Source organism: Centroberyx affinis, unplaced genomic scaffold, assembly GCF_046629955.1.
Source record: "Centroberyx affinis isolate AG114_WGS23_722 - 3 ecotype Tasmania unplaced genomic scaffold, CSIRO-AGI_Caff_v1 ptg006343l_1, whole genome shotgun sequence".
Lineage (NCBI taxonomy): Eukaryota > Metazoa > Chordata > Actinopteri > Beryciformes > Berycidae > Centroberyx > Centroberyx affinis.
The window spans coordinates 15,001-34,787 of NW_027283221.1; the positions used below are offsets into that span (position 1 = coordinate 15,001).

Consider the following 19,787-nt stretch of genomic DNA (forward strand, 5'->3'; position numbering starts at 1 on the left):
TGTAAGTCATTATAATGAGAAACGTTCTCAAAATAATGAGAAACTTTCTCAAAATAATGACTTAGTATCTCAAAATAATGAGACACTTTTTCAAAATAATGACTTAATATCTCAAAATAATGAGTTAGTATACTAAGTCATTATTTTGAGAAAGTTTCTCATTATTTTGAGATACTAAGTCATTATTTTGAGAAAGTTTCTCATTATAATGACTTACAGGACCGTTTTTTTCATCACACTGGCGGGAATGGGCTTCCATACTAATTGAACCAATTCTTAAAAGCTGATATAATTCAAATAAGTGCTGCTTGGTGGATCATCTACATGCCGATTTTTTGTGGAGATCCTATAGAAGTTGTGAGCTCCTGACTCGGTGTGTAAACGAGTGAATAAGGAGAGTCCCACCCATCTGACGCCCATGTCTGACCTGCAGTCGGTGGGACCGGGCCCACGTAGCGCACCGTGGCCCGCTCCCCGTCGCAGGTCACCCGCCTGCCCGCCGCATCAGCCGGCAACTCCGACCCGGTGCTGTCTCTGTCCCGGGCAGACATCTGGTCCACTCCCATCAAAACCAGCTCCTCGGGTCTAAACATGGAGAACATGGAGGACACAGTGAATGTGGCGATTCATTTTCGACTGCTGAGTAGACAGCCAGTGGTGCAGTAAATATATTTTCCGTTAAAAAACAAAAGATAACATTATGTTACGTCGTTACATCAGTTAATGTTATGAGGCGTTTCCTCCCACCAGAAAACCACTGACTGTATTCGTCCACAATCCCAAAAAGTGGAAAAACACATATGAGACAATCAATGGAGAATAAAAAAAAAGAACTGCAAATTACCTGTGATGTTTTTGTGGTGTAACTTTGGGTCGCTGGAACACAACTTTACTCTATTTCTAAGCTAGCTAGCTCCCAAAACAAAACACTTCTCATCTCTCTGTGGTTCACCGGAAGAGACATATTTCAACGTTGCACAAATGTCCCACAAAATTCTAGCAAAAACTGACAAGAAATATACATTACATTAAATATACATTACATTTGATTTCATATGTCATGTTGTTCGGGTTGGCTAATTTACAGGCTGTTAGTGAGTTGTTAGCGTTAGGTGTCAACGTTAAAGCGAGGATAAAGAATAGGAACCATTTACTGCTGTGGCTGTGTTCCCTGTAGGGCATAATTAGCTGTAGGACAACTGTGTGCATGGAAGGAAAACGTGAGAAACTAATCGTAATGTTGGAGTGAAAGCGATAGAAATCCATATTCAAACTGCAAACTCGCTCCTAAACTCAAAATTTGCAATATCAAAAACATCGAGAGTCTGTGTTCGAGTGACATTTAAATAAAGTGGAAGTGACGATGAAGAAGAAACTTCAGCAAAAGAGGTTTGTTTACCCCTTTAATACGTTAGTAAAGCTAACCTACGGTCCTGTGCCAGGTGGTAATAGGTGGCATTTGTTCACTTTCCTCTCCGCATGTTAGCTGAACCTGACCTGGTGATAGTTTGATAGCAAACGGCGAGCACGTTATGCCACACTGTCTTTAAAAATCTGTCAGTTGAATGTTGCTTTCCTCTTCGGCAAAAGTAAAAACTTGATAGATCATGACTGACGATGTGTACTGAATTAATCAAGATCCGCTCTTTAAGTCGGCATGTGTCCAATACATCACACAACACTTAGTTCACTTCGAATTAAACTTTTAGAATTGGTCCGCCTGTTATTCCCCTAGTCTCCTCCCAGCAAAACACACCGTGGTGGGTATAGCAGCGAGCAGTGTGAACTAATTCTAAAAGCTGATATTTCATTGAACAAGTGCTATTCAGTGTATAAAATGTGTGCCGAATTTAAGAGTGGATCCAAGCGATTCAGGTAATTTCTTGAGTCTTGTTTTATAGAAGAAGAACCTTTGACAATAAGGCAAGGCAGCAACGAACTGTCAGGTTTCTGAATGGAGTTTGGCGTATTTTGGGCTGGTGACCACACAGTGTGTTTCCTCCTGTTTCCTCCCAGTGAAGAGGCTTCCCCCGGCCCGCAGGCAGCAGACTATGTGGTGGGTCAGGTGTCAGGGAGTCTGTTCCAGAAGGACTCGGCTGCTCCTGGGTCTCTGTCGACTCTATTCAGCGCCGCGCCGCAGGCCGCTCCGCTGCTGTTCCGCCCTGCACCGAAGGTAACTCCATCACCCTGTCACTTCCTCTGCACATACATGAATACAGCTGACTAAAGGTGTTTTGGGGGTCAGAGGTGAACAGTAGGAGGTTTGCATTTACCATCTTGAATGCAGCGTAATGTGTGTTTTGATGTGTTTGGTTTTGGTGTTTTTTTTCCCTGGCAGCCTGTTCAGAAGAGCACAGAGGTGAAGGAGCAGAGGGAAACTCCAGAGGTCAAAGGTCACACTGTGCAGAAGCAGAGGAAGCCACAGAAGGAGAAGACAGTAGCCGACCAGAAGGTGGAGAACAGGTATCCATCGGAGTGTTTATCATTATTGTCTTCTTCTTCTTCTTCTTCTTCTTCTCTGGTAGGTTTCAGTCGAGAGTTGGTCTAAATTCTGTTTCAGAGGCTTTTCCACCCTGCCAAGAAAAAAAAAAATCACTGAATCCTTATAATTTTGGGGGAATTTTTTAGCATTAAGTCATATTTAGCAGCTTCAATCCAAAAAAATATCAGTCTTCAAAAACCCATATCAGTCGAACCGTGCCTAGAATGCAAATGAGACCCAAGCCGGTTAGTTTTTCTCACTCCCTCTGTCCTCGTCCCTCCCGTCTGTCTCAGGGAAAGCGCCTTGCAGAATGCGGACGAGGAGGAGCGAGGGAAGAAGCCGCCCAGGAAGATGAAGAGGAAAGCAGCGGAGCCGGGCGAGGGAGGAGCAGGAGGAGGAGCAGGAGGAGGAGCAGGAGGAGGAGGGAGGGAGGAGGAGGAGCAGTATCAGAGACGGATAAAGAGACGCAGGACGAAAGCCGAAGCGGAGGAAGAGGCGGTGAAGAGGAAGAGGACGGTGTTCGTCGGCAACCTGCCGGTCAGCTGCAGCAAGAAGGTACAGAAAGCCACTTTCATCCAGCACATTTAAAGCTTTGTTTCTAGGCTTGGGCCGATATTCTATATTATCGAATATCGCGATATTTCCCACAATATTGCATAAAAAAAATGATCTTCCCAGCCCTGGCACCATGTGTTGCTTAGATCACAACTGTACAAGCTTTTAAACTTATAAACCTAATAATCTACTAGTGGTAAGAGAGTAAAAAAAAAAAAATAATCTACTTGAAGTGAAAATTTTTTGTTTTTAATTCAAGTGTTTTCCCTTTTCCACAATCGGCCCGTTTATCTGGAAATAGCAGGAATGAGCAAATTCTACCTAATGGCTGCTGCTTCCTCCAATGCCTGAATAGTAAGATCATATTTGTAGGCTGTTAATAACAATAATAATAATGCTAATGATTATTATTATTATAGCCTTGAAATTTTATGTCATTTGGAAGAAATAAAATAAAATCCCCACCCCCAAAAAACGGGGGGAAAAAACTGGAAGAATCCCCCCCCCCACACACACACACACACACAGCAATAATATTGTATTTCGCAATATTTTGGCAGGACAGTATTACAACATTAAAGCACATTTAAAAACAACAACAGTTGACCAAAATGCTGTATAATCAAAATGGCAGAAACCATAAAACACAATAAAAACACAATAAAAACACAATAAAAACAAAGACCACTTTAAAAGACAAAAGGACAATAAAATAATAAAAGAAATAAGACCGTAAGAAAAAGAAAGGCAACTCTCATACTGAGTTAAAAGCCAAGGAATAAAAATGTACGGGGAAATGGGAAATTTTGGATATAATTGTTTCCATTCATGGGTTGGTTTCCCCCCTGACCTCGCTCTGTGGGTCGGACTGGGACGGCTGCTTCCTTCATGTTGCCTTTTCACTGCTGAATAATAATCTGCCTTCAGGGAGAGAAGAGCGACTCGACTCATCTCTCCTGTTCTTCTGTCCTCAGACTCTGCGGAGCCTCTTCAGGGACAAAGGCAACATCGAGTCCATCCGGTTTCGCTCTGTGGTAAAACACTGGAACACATTCATTACACACACACAGCCATTTAGAAACATCCCAGGAACGTTCAGACGTTGGATAGATTCGATCAGACGGTCTGAAGCCAGTTGAATCAGCTGCTGCCTGCATCATTTTGTGAAATCAGAACTTTAAGATCTTTCTGATATCGGCTCAAAACAGTTTCCAAATTCATATTAATTAGTTTCTAACTTGCAATAATATCATATTGTGAAAAATGTAGCTTGTATAGGTTGACGTTGAACTTGTGTGTTATGTAAAACTAAAGGCTTGGACTTTTGTCTGTCAACTGCTTGCTGGGACACTTTTCCTTTAAAGGTGAATTTTCCTCACCGGCTCATGTGAACGTCTCTTCATGCTCTGTGTGATCCATCCTGTCTCCTCCTGCAGGTCAGAGAGGATCCGTCCATGTCCCGCAAGCTAGCAGCAATTCAGTGAGTTTCTGTCTGGATCCTTAATTCTGTCTCGTCCCATTAGATCAGATGAGATCGTTTTAGGGCTGCAACTAACGATTATTTTCATTGTCGATTATTTTCTCGATTAATCGATTAGTTGTTTGGTCTATAAAATGTCAGAAAATGGTGAAAAATGTGGATCAGTGTTTCCCAAAGCCCAAGATGACGTCCTCAAATGTCTTGTTTTGTCCACAACCCAAAGATATTCAGTTTACTGTCATAGAGGAGGAAAGAAACCAGAAAATATTCACATTTAAGAAGCTGGAATCAGAGAATTTTGACTTATTTTTCTTAAAAAATTGCTCAAACCGATAAATCGATTATCAAAATAGTTGCTGCTTAATTTAATAGTTGACAATTAATCGATTAATCGCTGCAGCTCTAGATCATTTAGATCTGAGAGGACTGGATGAGTGGAAGGAAAGATAGAGTCAAGACTATAAAAAGTCTCATGCAAGTTTTCATATATGAAACTGCAGTGGGTGGAGAGGTTTTGTTCCAGATTAGAGAACAGGTCAGAAAGTCAGTTTTGAAAGCCAGAAATCTCAGCAGCTGATCAAGTAATCATTAAGTCATTGGTATTGATCAACAATCCTATCAACTCCTGTTGATACATTATAGCCATAATGCACTATATAACAGTAAAAATCATACTTATTGCACTGTAAAGTACATCTGAACTTGTTGTTTTCCCTGCAGACGCAAAGTTCACCCCAAGAAGCAAAGCATCAACGCCTACGTGGTGTTTAAAGACGAGGAGGGAGTGGTCAAGGCTTTAGAGAGGTCTGACTTCACCTCCCACACCACACCCACCCACCCACCCACCCAGCCTGTCCATGCTTCTGTAAATCAGTTAACCTGCTGCAATGTAAGAGCTTCTGCAGATCATTCACTCTGTCCTGTTTGTCTCCTCTGACAGGAATGGAATGGAGATTGAGAAAGACTTCCACATCAGAGTGGACAGAGTGACAGAAAACTCCGCTGTAAGTCTTCAACCGTCACAGCTCACCTGTTAATCCATAACCTGTTAATCCATAACCTGTTAATCCATAACCTGGTGAAATGATTTGATAGCTGCAGCACACGATCAATAACTGACCGTATTCTTGTTTTGCAGCACGATCACAAACGATCAATATTCGTGGGAAATCTGTCGTTCGGTGAGTCGTTTTTTCAGCTTCTGGGTCCCACAGTTATATTGTTATATTGAAGAGAGTGTGAGTTGTTGAATATAACCTTGTGTGTGTGTGTGTGTGTGTGTGTGTATATATGTGTGTGTGTGTGTGTGTGTGTGTGCAGAGATGAATGAGCTGGCTCTGCGGCAGCATTTTGCGGAGTGTGGCAGGGTGGAGGCGGTGCGGCTGGTCCGGGACCAGAACTCCGGCCTGGGAAAAGGATTCGGCTACGTTCTGTTTGAGGTGAGACGACCCAGCTGCTGCCTGCCTTCCTTTTCTGCGTATAGAGTAGGGCTGAACAATTAATCGAAATTTTATCGAAATCTCAATATGGCCTACTGCAATTTTCAAATCGCAGGAGGCGCAATATTTGTTAAAGGTGAAATGTGTCAAAATAGCATTTTAAAGTAAATATTGTGGTGCTGCAGAGATGTCCTGGCCTACACATCATATTCTACAGACTTAAGAAAACATCTTTGTTTGGTACAGATCCCCGCAAAAATCACACCATAATCATTTTAATAAGTTTTTCAATGAAAATGAGAATAATGTAAAAATTAGCATTCCCCATAATATCGCAAATCATATTGCAATTGCAATATCAGTCAAAATAATCGCAGAAGTCATTTCCACCCTGACTTCCCCCTCTGTCAGTGTGTGGGAGGTTAGTTCATATCAGCAGTCTAAAAAGCATCTGGCTTTGATTTTGAAATATGTTGTAGGAAGCATCAACACATCTTGCTTGGCTTCATTTCATAAAAATCCATTCAGTATTATTTACATGAACGACAAAACACTACCCAGCATGCTTTTAGCCAGCTAGAATGTTCCGTCTCCTGCAAAGGGAACAAGCTGCAGCTAGCTAGCTGCAGCTTCACAGCTCCAGTGAGAAAATGTGTTCAGTTCCTCATGAGGCCTGGAGGGAATTTCTTCATATTTGGCACAAACGTCCACTTGGACTCAAGGATGAACTGATTCGTTTTTGGAGGTCAAAGGTCAAGGTCACTCTGACGTCATGTCCGTCCTATTCTCATTAACACGCTATCTCAGGAACGCCTGGAGGGAATTTCTTCATATTTGGCACAAACGTCCACTTGGACTCAGGGATGAACTGATTAGAATTTGGTGGTCAAAGGTCAAGGTCACTGTGACCTCACAAAAGACATTTTTGGCCATAACTCAAGAATTCATACGCTAATTATGACAAAATTTCACACAAATGTCTAATAGGATAAAATGATGAAGTGATGACATTTTATATCCAAAAGTTCAAAGGTCAACTTCACCGTGACATCATAATGTTTTGCTTACCACTGTAGCTGAGAAATCGATCTTGGGTCATTCTACAGAAACGGTGGAAGTGCTGTCACTTACTTTTGCAGACACCAAAATCCTTTAAGTTGACCTAATAATCACATTAATTATATATGTTCAATAAATAAAGACTGTCCTTGCAATGATAAAACAAAGTTTATTGGTGGAGGCAAACAACCGCGAGGCTTATTTCTAGTTTTAAAAAGCCCCGGCGCTGCAGTTACAGCTCAAAACAAGGTGACATGTTTGTTACTGATTGGCCAGAGTGGGACTGCATCGTTCATGTCGTCATGACATTTACTTATTTTTATGTAATTTTATCAAATCCACTTGTGATGCACTGACTAGAATTAATCTGAAAGGGTGAAAATGCAACAACTTTAAAATTTCTCAAAATCCAATTTTACCAATTTCTTCATTAAACATCTTCATCATATATTATCACGTGTATATAGATGAAGAAAATTTCAAATCCTATATTGGGCTCCTTTACAAAGTGTCTTACCTGTGTGTTTACCTGTGTTTACCTGTGTTTACCTGTGTTTACCTGTGTTTACCTGTGTGTTCACCTGTGTGTTCACCTGTGTGTTTACCTGTGTGTTTACCTGTGTGTTCACCTGTGTGTTTACCTGTGTTTACCTGTGTGTTTACCTGTGTGTTCACCTGTGTGTTTACCTGTGTGTTTACCTGTGTGTTTACCTGTGTTTACCTGTGTGTTTACCTGTGTGTTTACCTGTGTGTTTACCTGTGTTTACCTGTGTGTCTCGGTGCAGAGTGCAGACTCGGTCCAGCTGGCTCTGAAGCTGGACGGCTCGTCTCTGGAGGGCCGGTCGGTCCGGGTGAAGAGGTCGGTGAAGAAGGAGAAGGTGAAGAATAAAGCCGGGGGGCCGAGGGTCCCGGCCGGCTCCGAGGGAAGGGGAAGAGGAAGAGGAAGAGGAGGAGGAGAGATGAAGGGCGCCGGGTGGGAGAGGGGAGCCGGGAGGGGGGCTGGTAGGGGGGCCGGGAGAGGGGCTGGCAGGGGGGCCGGCAGGGGAGCTGGGAGGGGGGGATTTCAGGGCAGAAACCAGACCAAGCCGACTAACAGCTCCTCCTTCAAAGGAGAGATGGTGGATCCCAGCAAGAAAAACAAAAAGAAAGGACTGAAAAAGAAGCAGAAACCAAAGAAGACTGTCCATATCTGAGACGGTCCTCAAAGTGATGAAGTCTGTAATATTTTTATATGAATAAATGTTTGTTCTGCTCCTCTGTACCTGCCTGCTCTAAGTCAATAATGATCCAACCTACAGTATATCCAGTTCATAAAGCTTCTCCTCTGTCTCTTCTAACCAGCCGGTGTCTGCCAGCTCTTTCCTGCCGCACAGGAAGTGATGCGTTCTATGTTTCCAGTTTGTTTGGAATCAACAGAAGAAGAACTGGGTAGTTAGCATGAGCAGTGATAGCCACCATGGCTGAACAGACAGAGAAAAGAGAAACTCAAACTGCAGCAACAGAAAATCCAAGCTCCGCCCACACTGTTTGATTGACAGGTGATCTGTGGGAAGAGCAGCAGAAACACCACAGTGAGGCTGAGGGAGGAAGATGGAGACAACAAAAAGGAAGATCTTGAGGATTACGACTTTCATCTGTGAACTGGACTGTATGGAATTCAGTGACCTGCTGAATTTTAAAGGAAAAATCCCCTAAAACACTGAAACTCCATTAAAAACATGGTGATGTACCTTCCATCTCTGGCTCCATTCAGTAGTTAGTTGTGTTTTTCTTCTCGGTGGATAACCGGCCAATCGTAGACGAGGTGACGTCACCTCCAGATGTTTCCAGCAGCTCCAGTGGAGTTTGATATGAGAAAATGTTTCAGGATGTAAAACATCAGTGGTAATGTAGTGAAGATGGTTTGGACATGGCAGCCAAATTGGCACCAAGTTCCTAAATTCCTTCTGTTGCATCTCTGCACTGTCTGCAGGAACCTGGAAACATGAAGATTTTAATCCAAGACACTTTAGTTTTGGGGGGAAGTCTCAAGTTAATTATTTAATATTTCTAAAATTTGAAGGATCAAGTCTCCAAGTGTTCTCATTTTGTCAGCCAATAATTTAAGTTACCTACTATCTGTTAAAATACCATAATGTTCTTTAATTTTGTGCCATCAGTTGAACAGTCCTTTTTACCAAATGGAAAATCTCATTTTCTAACAAAACTCCTCATACAGTGTAAATGTATTTCTAATTTCTGACATGACATTTTCTGGCATGAATTAAATAAAGTTTTGAACCCAGAAACAGCAACACACTTTTGTAAATTTGTGTCAAAAGAAACATAAAACACACAACTGAGTTCTTTGTTCACCTTTTCTTTATTTTTTTTTTCTAAAGAGGGAGATCCTCTTTAAAATGAACAGAACATTCCATCACCTTTTTAAAAAGTGTTTCTAAGTCGAGACCGGTAAGAAGACTGATAACAAAACAATAAATATACTTCTGAAGCGTTAGAGCAGAGAGAGATTCCGGTTTGCGTGCGCCTGCTGTCCAGATGCTAACACCATGAGGACCGCAGACTGAACCTGCTGAGCGGTGGGACCGGTGCTGAGCGGGACACCAGATTCACCTTTCAACCAAAACCTAGTCCGGTCAGCCTGGCTGCCGGACAGAACAACACAGTGTCACATCGTGGGTGGAAGTTGGACGGGCTCTTTTTTTTTTTTTTGGCTTTACGTTCACTATATTTCTACGGAAGCCCATTGAGGACATATATATATATATTCATATATTTTACTCATGCCGTTTTCCCATGAGTTAATTTTATTTGTTTTCTCGAGATAGTTATTCATGTCACTTATATCGAGATAAGTTTTGTTATCCTGAGATAAAACTAGAAGGACACTTCTAGGGTTCGTGCTATTATTGCTTGTTCGTGAGTCGGATCCGGATCCACTCCAAAATTTAATGGGTTCTTCCTTGGCCCGTGCTACACCCTTCCACCAAGTTTCATGAAAATCGGGCCAGTAGTTTTTCCGTAATCCTGCTGACAGACAAACAAACAAACAGCACCGAAAACATAACCTCCTTGATGGAGGTAATAATTATCTCTAGATCTCAGGATATAATGAGATCATTTTCTCATTATCTCAGGATAACGAATACTGTTTTCTCGAGATAATGACATCGTTTTCTGCTTGGAACTAACATCCTAAAGCAAAGCATATTATTCAAAACCCAAATGTTGCAGCAGGCCGGCCTGTTAGTGTTCAGTGTCTTCAGTCAGTCAGCAGGGCATCATGTCAGTGTGATGCAGCAGAGTTGGAAATCTCCAGGAACAATAGAAATTAATTCATTATCTCGGGAAAACAGTTTAGTTTTATTGAGATGATGAGATAATTACTCTGCCCATTACGTTATCTCAAGATAATGAGAAACCTGTCGTTTTCTCCAAATGTGTTTTCTTGAGATAATGACAAATATCTATCTCGAGAAAACAAAGCTAAATTAACTATCAAGGGAAAATGGCATCAATATAATGTATGAATATATGTCCTCAATGGACTTCCGTATATTCCAATACCCATAAAAGGGTAATGCAAGTTTAAAAAAAATACACTAATTTGATGGATGAACCAGGAATTAAAAAAATTTCCCTCAATGGAAGTGATGGGGGACGAGGCGGTGGCAGGCCATGAGGAGGAGGAAGGTCCACATGAGGAAGAGGAGGATGAAGGGGGGGGGGGTTCCTCTTGGTCCGCTCCTTATTCTATATCGTCCTCACTCAGACTCTGTGCGCTCACAATACGCTGCAGGACAGAAGAGAAGACATCAGATCAGAGAGCTTTATTTAACTTTACATTTTTATTTGAATGAAAGAAAAATTAATTCAATTAATATCTGGGGAGTTTGGGGAGGTGTGGTGGCTACAAGGCTGATATGGGGCAGTTTGAGGACGTGTGGTGGCTACCTGCCTGATGCTGGGGCAGTATGGGGACGTGTGGTGGCTACCTGGCTGATGCTGGGGCAGTTTGGGGACGTGTGGTGGCTACCTGGCTGATGCTGGGGCAGTATGGGGACATGTGGTGGCTACCTGGCTGATGCTGGGGCAGTTTGGGGATGTGTGGTGGCTACCTGGCTGATGCTGGGGCAGTATGGGGACGTGTGGTGGCTACCTGGCTGATGCTGGGGCAGTATGGGGACGTGTGGTGGCTACAAGGCTGATGCTGGGGCAGTATGGGGACGTGTGGTGGCTACTTGGCTGATGCTGGGGCAGTTTGGGGACGTGTGGTGGCTACCTGGCTGATGCTGGGGCAGTATGGGGACGTGTGGTGGCTACCTGCCTGATGCTGGGGCAGTTTGGGGACGTGTGGTGGCTACCTGGCTGATGCTGGGGCAGTATGGGGACGTGTGGTGGCTACCTGGCTGATGCTGGGCAGTTTGGGGACATGTGGTGGCTACAAGGCTGATATGGGGCAGTTTGGGGACGTGTGGTGGTTACCTGGCTGATGCGGGGCAGTTTGGGGACGTGTGGTGGCTACCTGGCTGATGCGGGGCAGTTTGAGGACGTGGCAGTTTGGGAACATGTGGTGGCTACCTGGCTGATGCTGGGCAGTTTGGGGACGTGTGGTGGTTACCTGGCTGATGCGGGGCAGTTTGAGGACGTGGCAGTTTGGGAACATGTGGTGGCTACCTGGCTGATGCGGGGCAGTTTGGGGACGTGTGGTGGCTACATGGCTGATGCGGGGCAGTTTGAGGACGTGGCAGTTTGGGGACATGTGGTGGCTACCTGGCTGATGCTGGGCAGTTTGGGGACGTGTGGTGGCTACCTGGCTGATGCTGGGCAGTTTGGGGACATGTGGTGGCTACCTGGCTGATGCTGGGCAGTATGGGGACATGTGGTGGCTACCTGGCTGATGCGGGGCAGTTTGAGGACGTGGCAGTTTGGGAACATGTGGTGGCTACCTGGCTGATGCTGGGCAGTTTGGGGACATGTGGTGGCTACCTGGCTGATGCGGGGCAGTTTGAGGACGTGTGGTGGCTACCTGGCTGATGCGGGGCAGTTTGAGGACGTGGCAGTTTGGGAACATGTGGTGGCTACCTGGCTGATGCTGGGCAGTTTGGGGACATGTGGTGGCTACCTGGCTGATGCGGGGCAGTTTGAGGACGTGTGGTGGCTACCTGGCTGATGCGGGGCAGTTTGAGGACATGTGGTGGCTACCTGCCTGATGTGGGGCAGTTTGGGGACATGTGGTGGCTACCTGGCTGATGTGGGGCAGTTTGAGGACATGTGGTGGCTACCTGCCTGATGTGGGGCAGTTTGGGGACATGTGGTGGCTACCTGGCTGATGTGGGGCAGTTTGGGGACATGTGGTGGCTACCTGGCTGATGCTGGGCAGTTTGGGGACATGTGGTGGCTACAAGGCTGATATGGGGCAGTTTGGGGACGTGTGGTGGCTACCTGGCTGATGCAGGGCAGTTTGGGGACGTGTGGTGGCTACCTGGCTGATGCGGGGCAGTTTGAGGACGTGGCAGTTTGGGGACATGTGGTGGCTACCTGGCTGATGCTGGGCAGTTTGGGGACATGTGGTGGCTACCTGGCTGATGCGGGGCAGTTTGAGGACGTGTGGTGGCTACCTGGCTGATGTGGGGCAGTTTGAGGACGTGGCAGTTTGGGGACATGTGGTGGCTACCTGGCTGATGCTGGGCAGTTTGGGGACGTGTGGTGGCTACCTGCCTGATGTGGGGCAGTTTGGGGACGTGTGGTGGCTACCTGGCTGATGCGGGGCAGTTTGGGGACATGTGGTGGCTACCTGCCTGATGTGGGGCAGTTTGGGGATATGTGGTGGCTACCTGCCTGATGCGGGGCAGTTTGGGGACATGTGGTGGCTACCTGGCTGATGCTGGGCAGTTTGGTGAGCAGCATCTGGAAGACGGGTGGAGGCAGAGTCTGCTGCAGCACCTGCAGCAGCTGCTGAGGCTGACCGCACACCGCGATGGCGTTGGTCAGGTGATCCACGCCGTTCTCATAGTCTCCTGCACACAACACAGAGAGGCAGCGTTCAGAACAACTCAACAAAGATCTGATAGGAATTCAGTGTCTTGCTCCAGGACACTTCAGCAGGGTGGGGGGGGGGTCGGTCTCTAACCAGCAGTCCACCCTGCTGCTCAACATGCTTTATACTGTGATGTTAATGTGCAGTGAGGTAACTGGTTTGAGTGGTTTTACCCTGAGCCAGCAGCTCCTCTCCCAGCTGGATCTCCTCCAGGAAGAACTTCTGCACCGCTTCAGCATCCTTCAGGTCCGGCAGCTGGAAAACAAACACAGTCTCTGAAGTGACACACAGCAGTGAGCCCTGAGCAACAAAGATGGAGACTAAATAATCAAAAGAGGATTTGGTTCATCAGAGCCGTCAGTAGAGACGGAGCTCACCTTGGACAGGCCGGCCCTCTCTTTGGCGACCTTCTGCTTTCTCCTCCCTGGGACAAAAACACAGGAACTGTTAATGAGAACTGCTTTGGGTGGTAACACTGATGAAATTCTTAATAAAAGAGAAGTATACTGGATATTTAATTTGCAAACTTTATACCCCAAAGGATTGAACGATGAGATTACATGGCATGTCATGCTCTAAGGAGTTTTGGGATCAAATTGACCCATTTATGGTGCGCTCAAGATACAAGTATTTCATATGATTGTAAATAGAATTAAGTATGTGATGTGGTGTCTCACTTGTTTTTCTTTTCTTTTTCTTATGTGTGGATTATAATGCGACAGATTGTACACATGTCACTGTCAATTATTGAGAGACACTCCCACAGGAGAAAACTGTCCCACACCTGTGCACACAGAATGGGCGGAGGATTATGTATTTAAGATCATTGTTGTAAGAATTGTTTAAAATACTCCTGACGAAGGTCCAGAGGGACCGAAACATTAGTGATCAATAAATTGTGATGCTGAGTAAGAGCAGTGTGCAGGATCTTCTTTTCTCAAGACTGAAGTGATACTTTCCAACGCACCTGCATCGGAGATAGTTGGATGTGCAAATATCTCTATGGAAAAAATAAGAACTGCTTTAAAAGCTGAAAATCACTTCCTGAAGCAGCCAGAGCTACAGCCCAGACAGACCTACAGCCTAAACACACCTACAGTTCATATTCCAGCCAACAAACATTAGCCTGAAGTCTTCAAACCTCTAAAGCATCTCTGTGGCTTAGTGACCTTATGACCTTTCTGAACCTACTGAAGGTCAAGACTAGAGCTGCAACGATTAATCGATTAGTTGTCAACTATTAAATTAATCACCAACTATTTTGATAATCGATTAATTGGTTTGAGTAATTTTTAAGAAAAATAAGTCAAAATTCTCTGATTCCAGCTTCTTAAATGTGAATATTTTCTGGTTTCTTTCCTCCTCTATGACAGTAAACTGAATATCTTTGGGTTGTGGACAAAACAAGACATTTGAGGACGTCATCTTGGGCTTTGGGAAACACTGATCCACATTTTTCACCATTTTCTGACATTTTATAGACCAAACAACTAATCGATTAATCGAGAAAATAATCCACAGATTAATCGACAATGAAAATAATCGTTAGTTGCAGCCCTAGTAAAGACTCACTTGAGTTCATTTTCAGGAAGTGACAACTATACCCCATAACCCCCATCTGTTTCTTTTCTGTTTTTTTCTGATTTCTCATTTATGACTGATGTGTTTGCTTCTATTAATGTGTTTGTTTCTTCTATCTCATCAGTGGGAATAAAAAAAAAAAACACACCAAACAATAAAACGGGCCCAGGAATGCAAAGCACATCACCAATACCTGATTTCAACGGTGTTAAAGAGTGTCCTTTAACTGACACTCTTATCTAGAGAGATTTACAGTGAGTGCAGCAGCAGCATCGGCACCAATACTTACTAATATTCCAAGCAAGCAACAGTAAAGGACAATAGAGTGAGTAGAGGAGGGAGACATGGGACAGAGGTAGAGATGGGACGATATATCGAAATTCAATATATCGCAATACAAAAATGTGTCAATCCGTATGTTGTGTCAGGAATATGAATGGTGATATCAGCTCAATGCTATTCTGCTGTCAGGAACATGAATGGTGATATCAGCTCCATGTTATTCTGCTGTAGTAATCACTAATGAGACTCTTGACCATCACAGTTTCACAAGCTCTCCATCCAAATTATATTATTGTCACTTTGTAACGACATTTTTAAATTGTTGTTTACATTCTAGCAGCCAATGGCGTCGCTGGAAAGATTTGAGTCTCAGAAATAAACAGAATTCTGCACAGTCAGACTTTGTTGTCACTGAACTTTTATTGATCACATCGTATCCTGGCTGTATCGAATCCTGAACCTCAGATCGTGCCTTTCCTCTCCTTTCTTGACGTGGAGAAAGTTATTCATGCTTTTATTTCCTGCCGCCTCACTTACTGCAGCTCCCTATATTCAGGTATCAGTCGGTCCTCTCTGTCCCGTCTGCAGCTGGTCCAAAAGGCTTCTTACCGGCACCAGAAAGCAGAAAGAGAGAACACATTTCTGTCCTGGCCTCTCTTCACTGGCTTCCAGTACGACAGCGAATTGAGTTTAAGGTTTTACTGTTTGTTTTCAAGGCCCTGGATGTGTTAGCCCCCTCATATAGCTCTGATCTCCTGCACCCCCCAAAGTGTCCTGCAGGTCTCTCAGGTCATCTGGACAAATCCTACCGGCTGTCCCTCGGTCCAGGCTGAGGTGTAAGGGGGATCGTGCCCCTAGACTCTGGACCAGCCTCCCCCACAGCATCAGAGTCGCCCCCCACTGTTGACACTTTTAAATGTCGCCTCAAAACCCATCTCTACTCTGCAGCCTTTGATCCTACATGAAACTTGTTGTAGGTGTTTTGAGTATGTATCCATTTTCTTATTTTATTTTGATTGTGTCCCTGTGCTATGTTGACAGTGGCGGACTGGCCATCAGGAGGACCGGGACAAAAACCTTGAGACGCCCATTTCATAAACGAGAGAGAGAGAGAGAGATTGAGAGAGAGAGAGAGAGGGAGAGAGAGAGAGAGAGAGAGAGAGAGAGAGAGAGAGAGAGAGATTGAGAGAGAGAGAGAGAGAGAGAGCCACCCCTTGCGAACGGAGCATCAGATGAGCTGATCAGACAGCAGTATTTTGGAGAAAAACGTAACAAAATGGAAAGGAATCCTTACAAAAAACGAAAAGCTGGGGCAGAAATAGGGCTGGGCGATATGGACCAAAATCATATCTCTGTATTTTTAGGCTGAATGATGATACACGATATATATCTCGGTATTTTCTACAAAGTGTGCTAAATGTTCAGTTGTAAGTAGGGCTGGGCGATATGGACAAAATCAAATATCACAATATTTTTGACCAAATACCTCAATATCGATATTGACAAAATTGTAGGGATGACTATTGGTGCTTTCACAAAATATTTACACAATGAGATTTTTGATAAATAATCATCAGTAATGTGGATATAATGACTAAGTGGGTAAAGGCAAATAATAGAACAGCTAGAACAGTCTGGTAAGTTCAGAAAATGACATCACTTTACTGTAATGTAGCCTTTAAAACCAGGAAAAGACACTTATGCCATATCACAATATTATGATATCCAAAATATAAGACGATATCTAGTCTCATATCACGATATCGATATAATATTGATATATCACCCAGCCCTAGGCAGAAATATTGAGGGATAAAAAATAAAGGCCCGTGAAGCTGAGGCATCAAAATGCACAAAAATTACTGACCTGTCCTCAGTGCCTCTCTCTCCACCTCCCCCCGTCCTGAACGGAGGTAAAGGACACTCTCTCTACATGCCTCTCTCTACATGCCCAGCCCTTTACTCCACTTTTTAATTGTTTATAGTTTATTGTTATTAGACAACGTTATAGTTTATTATAATTTATTGTTACCTGGTGTTGGTTAATTTAAATATTTATTGTTGAATGTTACCAAACCAAAGTGATAAAAATGGCAATGGCAATCCCCGACTGATTTCATCTGTAATGATACAGATTATATCGCTTTTTCAAATACAGCTCTTTATCATGATGCACTAAATGCTCAATGTTGTGGTCTCCTCACAGTGGTCTGCTGGTGACAAACTGTATGTAGTACTATTTTATATATACTGTATAAGTAGGGACACTTGAGTCTTCCTGTATTCATGTATGCATCAATGGGGTGGGGATGGTGGAATATTTGCAGGCAGGATGTGGGCCGGTCTGGGTCAAAAAGTCCAGGGCCATTTTCTTGTCCCAGTCTGTCCCTGTATGTTGATGATTGTTTTTTCTGGTTTTGTCGCTGCTTTGATCTGCTCTGTCCAGATTTGTGCAGCACCTTGTTCAACAAGTGTTGTTTTTATGTATGCCATGTAAATAAATTGAACGTGAATTTGCTTGTAATGTTCTAATGTTGGCGATCTTGAAGTTTACTCAGCTTCTGCACTCACTGACAGTCTCTGTTGATAAAAGCATCAGCTAAATGACCAGAGTATGAATGTCTCTCCAACACTTGGACACTTCACTGCTTAGCACGACAGTCTCCAAGCTCTCTAAGTATCACTGACCTGTTTTCCTCACTACTCTCCAGCTCTTCTACCCCTGCCCAGGCAGGCAGATGCAACTCAGAGGATCTGCTGTTCCCTGAATAACACGTTAATCCCCATTTGGCAAAAAGCCCATCTGGCAGGATCCTGGTGCTGATTGCATTGCGTAACAGCTTAATGTGAGAACGCAGCATTATGAATGAAGCTGTGGTACAGGACAGGTCTGGTCAGAGGGGGGTTGGGACCCTTAGGTGCTGCTGTATCTCAAACATCTTAATAACAATAAGGGCTGAAGCAGCACCCAGCAGTCACACACACACACACTGCACAGACTGAGCTGAATTAAAGGGCTTCATTATCTAACTTACTCTCAGTAGGATCAAACAAGTCACGATGGCAGAGAAGTGGCCTGCTTTCTCCTGTATGTAGAGAAAATGACGCCAAACTCCATTCAAAAATCTGTCCCCTAAATGCGGCCTTGCTTATCCCCAAGGTACATACCTGGTAGAACCTGACTTAAGACCTTTTTAAGAATCGCTAGGAGCCACTCTTAATTTCGGCATACACCCAATACACCAGGCTGCCTTAATTTGAATACAATCTCCACTTTTATATAATTAGTTCGCCAGTTATTCTCACAATCTTCTTCCAGCAGAACACACTTTAGAGTGTGGCAGCCAGCACTGTGTACCAATTCCAAAAGGTGAGACTTTAATTGGAATAACGTGCTACCTGGTGGGTCATTTATATGCCGATTTCAACAGAAGATCCCACCGATTTGTGGGAGATCTTCAAATATGTTCTACCGGGTGTTTTCCTTTGTCGATAAGCAAGGTCACATTAAACTGACAGATATTTAAATTGAGCTCGGCGTCACGTCCTTCCCTTACAAGACAGAACGCGACGGCACGTAACGTCGCCGCGGGTAGAAACGCTGCTTCTGTGTGACAAGCTAACACGCTAAACCAAACCAGACCGGACCGGACCGGACCGGACCGAGCTCCCGAGCCTAACTAACTGTGAATCATTAAATGAAACCGGCCGAAAGCAGAGTCCGGTGAGGAGGAGGAAGATGAGGAGGAGGAGGAAGGTGAGGAAGAAGGAGGAGGAGGTCAACACTCACGTTCTCGCAGCCTGTTCTTGAAGTTGGGGTCACTCCGTCTTTTCCTGTCGAAATAGATGCAGTAACCGACCAGCAGCGCGCCGCAAACCCCCGCGGCTATCGTGCTCGACCTACCGCCCATCATACCGTCGGGAGAGACTGTCGGTTCGCGGCTAATTTCGGTTTAATTAGACGGGTTTGTTAGCGGGCTGGATTCATGGATTGGATTATGTCAGGATGTCGGCGCGGGGCTCAGGCAGGAGGAAGGACCGGGAGGACCCCGCCGCTTGACAGCTGCAGCCGCCCGTCCAGACCGCCTGACTGGAAATGTGCGAAATAAAAAAATATTTCGCAGTCAAAGAGGCTGTTACAGTGAGCTGACGGCGGAGAAACTGAAGAGATTGAAGTGTTTTTTAAATTATACGGAATAATACTGCTTAATTTTTTTTTTAATGAATAGGACTGCCGCATATAAGGGCCGCCCATAGATACACACTGTAGACTCACTGTAAATGATGCACTGTATCCGTAGTGAATTAACTATGGATTTAACAATTGAACATTTATAACACTGAAATAGAGAATGTACAGTGGGTTTTTTTCCATAATTGTGAGCTGACTAAAATCTGGATTCTTTATGGAGAGTAAAAACGTGTTTTCATGTTTTCAGCATAGTTATGGCTAAATAATATATCATATCCACAAATGTATTTTTAAAGACCCCTCCAATGTTTGCTGCTTGTTTTTTTTTTTATAAATAAATAATAAAAAAAAAGAAATGTTAAGAGGTAAAGGTCCCCCTCTGTCTCCTGTATGTTTTTGTTTTATTTATGTTTTATTTCATTTATTTATTCATTCATGGTTCTTAGTCTTTACATGCTGCTCTGGTGTTTTCTGTATACATTGCCTGTATTTTGTGAAGCCGTTTTGGTTGTGATCCAATTAAAAAAACATAAACACTGTAATGTTGAAGTTAATTAATTATCTCAACCACTAGAGGGCAGTAGCACTCCATTAAAATGCTGTGTGTGTGTGTGTGTGTGTGTGTGTGTGTGTGTGTGTGTGTGTGTGTGTGTGTGTGTGTGTGTGTGTGTTGTTGA

General features: G+C 44.0%; 3 protein-coding genes across 3 annotated transcripts in view; 1 reads left to right on the forward strand and 2 right to left on the reverse strand.

Moving 5' to 3' along the window:
- Positions 1–950, reverse strand: part of LOC139638401 (tubulin-specific chaperone E-like) — a gene marked incomplete at its 3' end in the record, with an annotated part of 8,185 nt that extends 7,235 nt beyond the window's left edge. The window contains exons 1-2 of the mRNA XM_071512531.1: positions 845–950; positions 428–585 (exon numbers count right to left, since the gene is read on the reverse strand). Coding sequence (XP_071368632.1) covers positions 428–566 — 139 coding nt within the window. The remainder of the gene's footprint in view (positions 1–427; positions 586–844) is intronic.
- A 269-nt stretch (positions 951–1,219) lies between these two features.
- On the forward strand, positions 1,220–9,257 carry LOC139638403 (RNA-binding protein 34-like). Its single transcript, XM_071512533.1, has 12 exons — positions 1,220–1,389; positions 2,017–2,173; positions 2,339–2,463; positions 2,776–3,037; positions 4,012–4,071; positions 4,474–4,517; positions 5,238–5,321; positions 5,458–5,521; positions 5,656–5,698; positions 5,838–5,956; positions 7,801–7,920; positions 7,996–9,257. Exons 1-12 carry the CDS (start codon positions 1,364–1,366, stop codon positions 8,206–8,208), a joined length of 1,317 nt encoding a protein of 438 aa, XP_071368634.1. The 5' UTR covers positions 1,220–1,363; the 3' UTR covers positions 8,209–9,257.
- A 113-nt stretch (positions 9,258–9,370) lies between these two features.
- Positions 9,371–18,935, reverse strand: LOC139638402 (mitochondrial import receptor subunit TOM20 homolog). The gene is made up of 5 exons (XM_071512532.1): positions 18,709–18,935; positions 13,433–13,479; positions 13,229–13,310; positions 12,893–13,035; positions 9,371–10,808 (listed from the first exon to the last, which is right to left on the reverse strand). Exons 1-5 carry the CDS (start codon positions 18,830–18,832, stop codon positions 10,764–10,766), a joined length of 441 nt encoding a protein of 146 aa, XP_071368633.1. The 5' UTR covers positions 18,833–18,935; the 3' UTR covers positions 9,371–10,763.
- Between the last annotated feature and the right edge of the window lie 852 nt (positions 18,936–19,787).